At 31.2% G+C, this 12157-nt stretch overlaps 1 protein-coding gene across 3 annotated transcripts in view; it reads left to right on the top strand.

Annotated features, from left to right (window-relative positions):
* The window catches only part of LOC126735153 (dynein heavy chain, cytoplasmic), an 83205-nt gene that overhangs the window by 23136 nt on the left and 47912 nt on the right, over positions 1 to 12157 (top strand). For all 3 annotated transcript variants that reach the window (XM_050439092.1, XM_050439093.1, XM_050439094.1), the window contains exons 15-20: positions 994 to 1487; positions 6676 to 7111; positions 7387 to 7723; positions 8576 to 8799; positions 8855 to 9103; positions 9160 to 9383. In XM_050439092.1, coding sequence (XP_050295049.1) covers positions 994 to 1487; positions 6676 to 7111; positions 7387 to 7723; positions 8576 to 8799; positions 8855 to 9103; positions 9160 to 9383 — 1964 coding nt within the window. The remainder of the gene's footprint in view (positions 1 to 993; positions 1488 to 6675; positions 7112 to 7386; positions 7724 to 8575; positions 8800 to 8854; positions 9104 to 9159; positions 9384 to 12157) is intronic.

Genomic DNA, 12157 nt, shown 5'->3' on the forward strand with positions numbered 1-12157 from the left:
ATTGTTGAACTCAAGGCTTTAATAAAGACTGCAGAACTGAAGATGCACTTATCAGTGTAGTGAATCACATGGGCTTTAACGCACGAGGGACCTGTAAGCTGTAAGACAGTGTTTTTAGATTCAGCCGTGCTCTTGACATAGTTACATTACATCTTACTGAGTAGACTTGAACAAAAGGGTATTAGGAAGTTGCCAAAGGATCTTTTAAGGTCATATTTACACCGCGGTAATAATGAAAGCAAAATCTTGGAATAAAGTATACATACAGACTAAAAAAGATATTAATCTCGTTAAAAGGTCATTGGGTTTTAGTTTGTTGCCTCTCAATGTTAATAAGTTACATTTTGTATGTTACTCAATGATTTTACCAGATATTACTGAAATAAAGATACATGAGAATAATTGTTCTAGTAAGTGTAATGCAAAAAAAAGTCACAAGTTGTCATAAGTCACTAGTTAACTCTGTCTGATGTTATCTGTTATGGCATATTACGTTTTTGAGGTGCAGCAATATGAATTTGTCTCCTTTGAAAAAAAAAACAGTTCTATTTAAAAATAAATTTTATTCAACCGTTAACCTTTTTAAGAATTTTAAAACACTAAATATAAATAAATTACAGATAAGATCTGTCATTAGACTATTACACAATAAATAGTGAAGTATTAAAAAAGTAAATGTATATAATACGCTACCTCAACGTTTAAAAAATAAAAAGTACCGAAAAATTAAGAGACATGTAAATGTTTCGTGGTTGAAACTTGGTGAATACAATAATATATTAAGAGTATTAGTTGAAAAATGATATGAAGCATTAATTTCATAACATGCTTCTCTCTAAATATAAAATATTTTTAATGCAGCTAGTAGTTTTTTTTAGTAGTGTATAAATGCTAAGATTATATTTACATTGCATAGCATTTATAATTAATTGTGCACCTAGTTACATAAAACTAGTTTTTAAAAGAAACCTATTATTTATGTATATATTTTAGGTGGAAATCTACAGGGAAGGTCAAAAGATCCTAGAACGTCAACGGTTCCAATTCCCAACCAACTGGCTCCACGTAGAAAACTTAGAAGGAGAATGGGGCGCGTTCAACGAAATAATCAAGCGAAAAGACTCCTCGATCCAAACGCAAGTGTCCAGTTTGCAACAAAAAATCGTCTCCGAAGACAAAGCCGTAGAAAGCAGAACCCACGACTTCCTCGGAGATTGGGAGAAGGGCAAACCGGTCGAGGGCCATCTAAGACCGGACGAGGCTTTATCCCAGTTGCAGCTCTTCGAGAGTAAATATGCCAGGCTGAAGGAGGAACGTGACAATGTGGCCAAGGCCAAGGAAGCGTTGGAGTTACAAGAACCGGGTGGTGCGAACACTAGCGAGGACCGAATGCACGTGGTTTATGAAGAACTGCAGGATTTGAGGGGAGTGTGGTCTGAATTGTCCAAGATTTGGCAACAGATTGATGAAATCAGGGAGAAACCTTGGTAAGTTTTTCTTTGTAAATGCATACTTTATTGCAATAAAAATTAAACCAGAAAATATATAGATATTTGACGATTTTAATGCCTATATAAAATTTATCATTAAATTATGTAATACGTTGAGTCGGTGGAGTAAATGATTGTCTTGGTAGTTGATGTAAACCCTCAGTAATACCCAAATTAGTATTGAAGAAAAGGATAAGCTCCTTACCCCGTATAACTCCACCATACTCCAGGTCCGTCCAATAATCCAACTTGCTTCTATAAATTTCAAAATATTTATTACTTTTTACATTTTACACTTAAGTGTTTTAAGAATTTATATAATTTATAAATTAACAAGCGTCCTTAATTTGTGATTTAGAAGTGCGAGTGATTTAAAACCTTAAGGTGGATTTCACTATCAATATTATTATATAGTATTAAAAGATTTTTATTATATTAATATAATATTGATTGAAATTATATTTACCACTTTTTTATGACAATCGCAGATAGGATACAAATTACTTAATATATTTACTTTACAGAGAAATTAATGTAGAACACTTTATTTTTAGCTTAAACTACAATTTTACACCTTATGAGTATAGTAGTAAGTAAGTAAGTCTTACTCTTTATGAATTATACGAGGTTTGTCCGGAAAGTACGTATAAAATGTTTGTGGCGTCGTATCTACGCGTAGGGGAGAAGCGACCCGGCGGTTTCCTCTCTCTATACCATCCACTGAACACTCAGTTCGAGCCAGAGCGCTCTCCGAGTTATAAAGAATTTACGTTTACACGTTTAAAGTAACCCTTTTTCTACCTACCGTCGGCATGGAGCTCTCTCTGATTGAGGAACAGCGAATTAACATCAAGTTTCTTGCAAAGCTAGGCAAGAATGGTCGTAAAATGTTCGAGTGTTTGAAACAAGTTTACGGAGACAATTCTCTAAAGGAACCAACTGTCAACAAGTGGTTGAAAAGGTTTCGGGAAGGCCGAGAAAACGTGAAAGATGACCAACGGTCAGGACGCCCCTCCACATCGACTTCTGAGGAAAACGTTTAACGAATTCGTGGTTGTGTCCTTAATGACCGTCGATTGACAATTAGGATGATAGCTGAGAAACTGTCAATACCTAAAACAATCGTCCACGAAATCCTGACAGGATCAGGAAAGTGGATCCTTCATCACGACAACGCGCCTGCACACACATTTCTCGAAACGGCGTTGGCAAAGTGCATCTTGTCCCAGGGGGAGTACTTGACCATATTGAAATTTCTGAATAATTGTAAAATAAAAATATTAATCCACTTTTATACGTATTTTCCGGGTAAACCTCGTATTATAAAAGTATTTCAATTATTGAATGATTGAGATTTTTTTCTTCCTTGGCTAGTTAACTTGAGAATAGATTATACTAGGAAAGAATTATGAATTAATACTTACACATTATACTTTACATACATACTTAGAACATTGAAAGGCTAGAAGTAGCATGCCGTGGAACTATGGACAGGTTTGTTTGCTTGCAACATCTCTGATGCAATGATGCCAAATGCTTATAGATAAATGGCAAAAATCACTTTATAATATCATAAAAATTTTCAGTTGTTTCCGAAGGCTCAAAACAATACTACTGCTCCCCTTTAATAAAATATTAAGCATTTTTTTAAAACAAATTTGATAAAATACTCTATATCGAAGTCAATATTAACTTTAAATAAATGAAAATAAAGTACGAAAAAACGAGAAAACGTAATGGCATCGCAACGCCGCTCGATTGCATTGTTGATGCCACTGATACAAGCACTCTCTACCAGTGACGTCGTCAACAAATATTTACCTGATAAATTTTTATTAATTATTATAGAGTTTGAGTATAAGTAATATTACCATTTATGTGTTTTTTTAACGGACTTTGTTAGAGAAAGGTCCTAATAAAAGGCACCATTTTTGTCAAAGCATTTTTATGGAAATTAAATACATATTTTATTAATATAATATTATAGATTTCTTAATAAATCATGTTTTAAGACACAAATTATTAACATTTTGCAAAATTTTATTGTTATTATTATATTGGATAAAACTCAGTTTTGCATCACTTACCTTATATCACATAATATATACTTCTATGGTGCTGACTTTTTCAAAGGGACAGTATTGATTCAGCGGAAAGAGTTAAAACTACAAGGATGTTCAAATTGTGAAGGAGTTGCAGGTTTTTTATAGGTTATAAGATTTTTATTATGAGTATTTAGCCTGTACAATGGTTTTGAGACATTTAACAGTGACTTATATAATACCTAATACCAAATATTATATCATATTAATTTATACTAAAAAACAAAGCTTACCTAAGAATAAAGACTATGTACAATAGATTAGATTAGTTTATTAGTAGTAATATACAAACAAGTACTTTTACAAGTCAAATAAAATATGTAGTATGTTGGGCTTTTTCGAAAATCATGTTATTATTTCTTAAGTATTTTAATAGTGACTTGAGGCATCTAATTCAATTTCTTTGGGGCAAATTTGTTTATTGCAATCTTCGAATTTTAATTTTTTGTTCTTTTTTTTTTTCCATAATTTGGTAACAAGTGATTTAGCTTTTGAAACGGTGGAATCATCAGTGCTTAGGTCCTCAGAATCATTTTGATTTTACCCTAGAATAATATACATAAAAATATAGTATTACCAAAATTAAAAAGAAAAAATTTATTATAATAATCCAATTGATCAATAAAATGTATGTTATTATAAAGAATCTTTGTAATATCAGACATTTTGATTTTACCCTAGAATAATATACATAAAAATATAGTATTACCAAAATTAAAAAGAAAAAATTTATTATAATAATCCAATTGATCAATAATACTATATCACTTTTAAATAGGATATATAGAATAGGATGATACATGGCATAAAACTAGTAGTCAGTCAATCTATTTTGAGTGTATTTATACCTTTTCCTTGGCAGAGTCAAGGAATGTGTAGCAGTTAAACAAAAACGGCTTGGATGAGAAATAGTAATTGTTGACCTAGACCCCACGGTTACTGTAGAACTATTAATCTCAGATGCAGTTATTGTTGATGATGAATGATCAGATCTGTAATTATACAAAATTTGGTGTATCAAGAATATTAATCTATTTTAATTATCCATACTTGTCTATATTAGCTTCACTGTTTGTACTATATACCATTTTGGAAGCTAAAGAAGTTTTTGCACTCTTCAGGAAAGCTACCCCTGCAGCTTTGAAGGGTAAATCACTTGGTAAATTAACTGAATTATCGGCTGGTGTGTTTTTAACCAGTGCATCAGAAATCCTGTTAAAAAAAAGTTTTACATATATACCTAATTTGATAAGTATTAGAACACTAATCCTTTTTGTGACGATTTTTTTATACTAGAAAAATATATTTAAAAAAAAATTACCTTTGAGGTAGAGCTGATTTTTTTAATAAAGTCTGGCTACTGATAATATTATCTTCCTTATATAAGAAATCACTTCTAAGGATGTGATCTAAACAAACAAATATGTTCTGTTTAATTGTGTTGATTTCCATTAATGAAATCCATTGTTCCCTTTGGGCATATATTAAGCAATCTATGATAAGTATTTGATATTTAATCAAAAAGCAAAAAAAATAACAGTAATGAATTAATATGTGGTGCCAATTACTATATATATTATTGTAAGTTGCAATGTGGTAAAACAAAAAAAAATTATCGACCTAATTTTCGAAAAGACAAAATTAACTTTATACATAGATATCAATATCTAAATAAATTTCAAAATTCTTTAAAGGCAATAAAAAATTAGTAATTTCATCTATCTACCTAATGTCTATATTAAAAAAACATAACTATACATAGATAGGTACATGGGTATTAGGTATGCCTTCTTTCTGCCAAACCAACAAAAAAAAACATAAAATCCTGTAATAAAAGCAGGGACAAAATTCTAGTTTTATATTATAGCCTATTGATAGATGAATATGTTCAAAAAAATATTTAGATTTAAAAATATAAATATTTTGGTATTTTACACACACTTTCACATTCAAGTTTTTATTAGGTTTATCTATAAGATCCCCTATTCTACGTTTATGATGATGGTTACCCCATGATGTGATGTTATGAAAGTATCGGTACTTACTTGTGAAAAGATCGGCTTGAATCACCTTTTTATCATGATGCGGCACAAACGACACAAGTTTTTCCCATCCAGCAATTTAAAAAAACACTAAAATGTGGCCTTTTTCCTTTTGAAACCGAAAATTAAAGAAAATACACGAATCCCGAAAATAAACAAAAAGCCGTTTGACAGATGACACTACGCGTATAGCTCAGGCGCTTAAGCTCCGGTGTTGTCGCTTCAAATTTTTTAGAAGCAGTTTTAGGGATAAGAATGTTAATAATTTTGTTTTTTTTTTGCTTAAGGATATTATATTTATTGTTAAAATAGGTTAATTGTAGTATTTATACTTTTTATTTTAAATTTTCCTATAAAATACAACACAAATAAGTTAAATTAACGTTATAATGCTTGTTAAAATATAGCTAAAAATGTCCTCCGTTGGAAATTTGCGTCGACTTGACAAGAGAGAATCGGCAAATATGTTTGTAAACAAAACACCCCTCTTGCCCCTGTGCACATGTTGGACTCAAACAAAGTTGTTGTTTACTAATTCTAGCCTTTCAATGTTCTAAGCATACATACACATACTTTGCCAAAAAATTGTATTATTATATTTTAATTATTACTTTATTAAATTAAATTATTATATTTGTACCCAGTTAACATTATTTCCTGTAGTCCTCATTTTTCTTATTTATATAGTAATTGCAATTCTTGAGTTTTATTAAGAATTAAAACTTTGGTTGGTTTTATAGTTAACTTAAAAGTTACTTTCATGACTAATATTATTAGTTCTAGAATAAATTTTCTAAGATAACCTTAAAACAAACCTACTTAAGTTGGGGCCTTTTGGTTTCATTTTATAATTAAACAGAATCTTATTTCATAAGTATAACATGGTTTTTAAGAAGTTTTAAAATAAAAGGTTTCAGATTTTCTTCAAGGCTCTAATTAAATTTAAATTGCTAGTGGTGGCAATAAGCAGAGTTATTCCCAAATAACTAAACATCCAACCCAACCCAACCCAGATTAAAAACAATTTTATCTCGTCCACAGGTTGTCAGTACAACCACGAAAACTGCGTCAACAACTCGACACGATGTCAAGTCAACTCAAAGAATTGCCCGCTCGTTTGCGCCAATACGCATCGTACGAATACGTGAAGAAAACCCTGCAAACCTACTCAAAAGTGAACATAATGATCGTGGAACTAAAATCGGACGCCCTTAAAGAGCGCCACTGGAAACAGTTGATGAAACAGCTGAGAGTGAACTGGGTGTTGAGCGATTTAACCCTGGGACAAGTGTGGGATGTAAATTTGCAGAAAAACGAGTCTATTGTCAAGGATATTATTTTGGTGGCGCAGGGAGAGATGGCGCTGGAGGAGTTCTTGAAGCAAGTGAGGGAATCGTGGCAAACCTACGAGCTGGATTTAATTAATTATCAAAATAAGTGCAAGTTAATTAGAGGATGGGATGACTTATTTAATAAGGTTTGTGGCCTCATTATAAATTGATTAAAGTATTGGATTTGTTAGATTTTTTAAGGTATTTTTCAGATTTAAATAACCCAAAGTTTGTTTTATATCGCTACTGGTTTTGAAGTTAAAGCTGCATGGTCAGGCATTTTCAGGATCTTGTTACTTCTTTAATTTTTTTCATTGCCTGAGCATGCAATGTGAAGCAGCACAACCAGGAGCATTGTAGAATTAAGATTTTTAGGGCTTAACGCATTCCTATTTCATCTTTTTTTTTCGCGCATTTATAGGTAAAAGAACACATTAACTCAGTTGCGGCAATGAAACTTTCGCCATACTACAAAGTTTTCGAAGAGGAAGCGTTAACGTGGGAAGAGAAACTGAATAGAATTAATGCACTTTTCGATGTTTGGATCGACGTGCAAAGGCGCTGGGTTTATTTGGAGGGCATATTTTCGGGAAGTGCGGACATCAAAACCCTTTTGCCGGTGGAAACTTCCAGATTCCAAAGCATTAGCGCTGAATTTTTGGGACTTATGAAGAAAGTCAGCAAATCGCCTATGGTCATGGACGTGTTGAATATCCCGGGAGTACAACGAGCTCTGGAACGGCTTGCGGACCTTTTAGGTAAGTTTATAATAATGATGTCATTCAAATCAATAATAATCCCAATTGTTAAAGTACCTAACAATATTTCAAATATTTTTAAATTTAAACATATTATGACATTTTATGAGACATTTTATGCCAGGGAGGAACTACAGTATTGTGCATAAATATAGTAACAAGTGATGTGTATCCTTAATTTTTAAAAATTGCGGTCTTTTAGCTAGATAATTTTTAACACTGTCCTCCTTACTTCATGTGAAGATAAGACGTCCAACAGTCGATCATAGGGTACAGTATCAAAGGCCTTTACCAAATCCAGGAATACTGTAATACATTTTTGTTCCTTTTTAATTTATCCGGATATTTGCTTAGAAAGCTGATACAGGGCATCTGGTCTACTTGAACCCTTAAGAAAACCGTATTGTCGTTTCGAAATTAAGTTTTAACTTTGCAAAAAATTTCATTACCTCTCCTTAAAGTATTTCTTAAAAAAACTTTAGCAAAATTATTAATTACACTAATTGGTTGATAGTTATTTATATTACTTTCTTCTTCGATTTGAAAAATAGGTGACACAATTGATATGTCAAATTATTCAAATACCTACACTAAAAAATAAATTTAGTATATGTTATAAAAGCATCATAAACTGTTAAGTCAGATAAATATAGTAGTTGTTTCTTATCTGTTATTTGTGTATATCACAATATTTTACATATTTCAGGTTGATTTTTGGGAATATTGATTACTATTTAGTGACTTAGAAAGTTATGAAACTCATTATATATTTTTTATTTGTTTTTTTTTGCAATACCCACACAAATATCGATTATCTCACATACAAATACTAAATGGTTGCACACATTTTAGGAAAAATCCAAAAGGCTCTCGGAGAATACTTAGAAAGGGAACGTACCTCATTTCCGCGATTTTACTTCGTGGGTGACGAAGATTTACTCGAAATCATCGGCAACAGCAAAAATATTGCCAGACTGCAAAAACACTTTAAGAAAATGTTCGCTGGGGTCGCTTCTATTATTTTAAATGAAGACAACACTATTATTACTGGAATAGCTTCTAGAGAGGGCGAAGAGGCAAGTTTTTACTACATTATTATTAAAAAAAAAGCTATTAAATGATATTTTTTAGGTGATTTTCCGCACTCCAGTATCCACAGTCGAACACCCAAAAATTAACGAGTGGCTAACTTTGGTAGAGAAAGAAATGCGGGTTACTTTGGCCTCCAGTCTTACTCAAGCGGTGCAGGACATCAAACAATTCAAAGACGGCATCGACCCGGCATTATTTATGGAATGGTGCGATAAATATCAGGCTCAGATTGTCGTTTTGGCCGCGCAAATATTTTGGAGCGAAGATGTCGAAGCTGCGTTGGCTAAGGTAACATTTTTTCTGGTTTTATAAGAACAATTTTGGCAAAAAAATGTGTATTTCAGATGAACGGAGAACCGCAAAAGGGCACCTTGGAAAAAGTGTTACAACAAGTCGAGAATACGTTAAATGTTCTAGCTGATTCGGTATTGCAAGAACAACCACAGCTGCGAAGGAAAAAGCTGGAGCATCTCATCAATGAATTCGTGCACAAGAGGACTGTTACTAGAAAATTGATTGCGGGGGGCGTGTGTAGCAATAAGGCTTTCGAGTGGCTGTGTCAGATGAGGTAAAGGTTTTTCTTTTTACTAATTTTTAATCGCTCATGATATAACTAATAGTAATTATAAAGTAAGCCATCTTGAAGAACAATCTATGTTTTTAATTTTAACTAATTCCTATGAATATGGAAAGATAATGAGAAAACTAACAAATAATAAAGCTCCAGGGCAAGACAACCTATAATCCGAAACACCAAAGAGAATTTCTAAATACATTAAAGATCCACTTTGCAAAGTTATAAACTGATGTTTTAATAGGGGTGTTTTTCAGATATCATGTAAATAGGAACTGTTCGACCACTACATAAGTTTGAAGTAACCGATAAATAACTTCAGACCTGTTTGACTGATCTCATGGGTTTCGAAAATTGTTGAGAAAATTTTTAAACATAGAATCATAAAAGTCAAGTTCCTAATTAACTGGGTTAAGTTCGCAACACTTTTTCAAAATCCATACACCTATAACTATACACATTTTCACATTTTATTAATTAATATAAATATAAATTTCAGTAGATGCATATAATTTTTTTTACATATAAAATAGCGATTTAAATAAATAAATTTTGAATCCCATTTGAATTGTAAATCCAAAGTTCCTCCTTATATTTTGTATTTTTTTTTTAAACTAAGGGGATAAATAATAAACCAAGATTTAACTTAATTTAACTAACCATTCAAGACTCTTAAAGGGAAAGATCAACAAAATATATAAACGTAATAGATTGCATAATAAAATTGATCTGACACTGGCTGTATTAAAAATCTATAAATACTAAAGCCCTGTAAAACCGCCTAAAGGCATATATGTGTGTGAAAAGTTTTCTATCTCATGTAATATTTTGCAATCAATTTTATCACGTTTAAAATCTCTAATGTATCCTATACATCATACTTAAAATACTTAACTGATAAATAATAATCTAAAAGGTAGTATAATTTTAAAATGATCTTAGATCAAAAATAAAAGCATAAAAAGAAAAAGACAAACAAGCACAGTAAGCCAAAATTGGGTATAATATTAAAATCGAAATTAAAACAAAATGAAATTAAGAGTAAGAATTAAAATCGAAATCAAAATTAAAGTTACAATCAAAATCAAAATTAAAGAGTCTAAAAGCAACATAATAACTTATTTACATGAAAGCATTTATTACCTACTTAAGCCTATTTGGCTTTATCTGCTTCTTACTGCCAGCCCCAGTTCTATTTTTTCTACTAGTTGGCGTCTCAGTAGAAACAATTTTATTCTATATTTTTGCTTTTATCACCAGTTCTTTACTACACTCTTGTATATATTTTTTACATTTTTGCTTAGTGTCCTTTCCTTCTTCTTTTTTAGAAGTGTTAGAGGCAGCTATTTCGTCTTCACTGAAATTTTCAATATGATGCATCTTTGTATGTGGAGTTAGTGGAGCGCATGTATTGTGAAATAGAGAACTTTTATCAACAATTGGCTGTAAGAATATAGCTTTATTCAGCGTTTTAAGGTTCCCAAATTTCTATTTCTCGCTTCCAATAATAAGTTTTTCATTTAATATTTTAACCTGAAATAATTTTTCTATTGCTATTTTTAGATACTCGTACAGTCTTCTATTCTTAATTCCTTTTTATTTAGTGTTATATTCTGAGCGATTCTATTGTTACTTCAATTTCGATTTTTGGCCGAATTCCACCAATATTGGTCTAGTTTGCCCACTTCTGTTCTTTCCAACTTTAAAAAAAATTTCCACGTCGTTTTTTTTCAATTTTAATGTGTAGTTTGTTGTTTAGTACATTCAACATATTTTTCCAGAGAAGCAGAATCTGTTTCTGTCCAAAACTTAATAGTTTTTTTCTAAATATTTCTTCTTGAATAGCAGGTCTCTTCTTATTTTTTTGATTTCCAAACTACAGTGCCACTACAGTTTTTCTTAAACTTTTAATTTCTTCTTGGCAGTAACATCCTGTTTTATATTTATAGCATCCTAGCTTGCCTTTGCAAAAATGTGCCCATTTGTTATTTTATTGCTGCTACCAATTTTATTTAATTATGTTAAATACTTCTGGCTGAAAATGCTCTATCGCAGGCCATAGACAACGAAATCTTTATCGGCCAAATAACTCGGGTATTGTTTTTGTTGTTTTTTTGCGCTTTGTATTTTTGTTTCTTCAAAGATTTAACACTGTTTTCTGTTAAAAAGGTGACTTACGCGATATTTAACATCACTAAACAGTACAATCTCGTTCAAGCTATAAAACTGTGACACTTCTAGAGATAAATATTGCTTTTTACTGATTAAAAACCTGTAATTTCGGACGAGCAATAAATTCACGATTGGCTTTATGTTAGCCTCTTACTCAACTATGTTTTACTAGTTTTTTATTAAATCATAAAACATACTTATATTTTGTATTTCATTTTTATCTTATTGAGTATTTTGCTGTAACGATATTTGTTATTTGAGAAAAAATCCTTAAAATATAATTATGTAATCTACCCCGGACTGTACAAAAATACTGAATATAACAGGAAAATCGGATGTGTCATTTTCACGGCTAAAAATAAAAACACTAACACGTTGCCAATTTTTAGTGGCTTTTGTGCATATCGTTTATTTTCCCTATTTGTGTAAACTAGCTTTATTGTTTTTGAAATTTTGGAAATAAACGTATTTAGAAGTTTTAGTCTTTTTTGGGCTCCAATTCAACAATCCCTCTGGTAATTAGAACTTTGGGTGGCACATAATCTTTAATTCTGAACTTTTTTAATTGTGAATCTGAATTAATTTTTCTTTGGTTT

The sequence above is a fragment of the Anthonomus grandis genome, chromosome 4 (genome assembly GCF_022605725.1).
Source record: "Anthonomus grandis grandis chromosome 4, icAntGran1.3, whole genome shotgun sequence".
In the NCBI taxonomy this organism is placed as follows: Eukaryota; Metazoa; Arthropoda; class Insecta; order Coleoptera; family Curculionidae; genus Anthonomus; species Anthonomus grandis.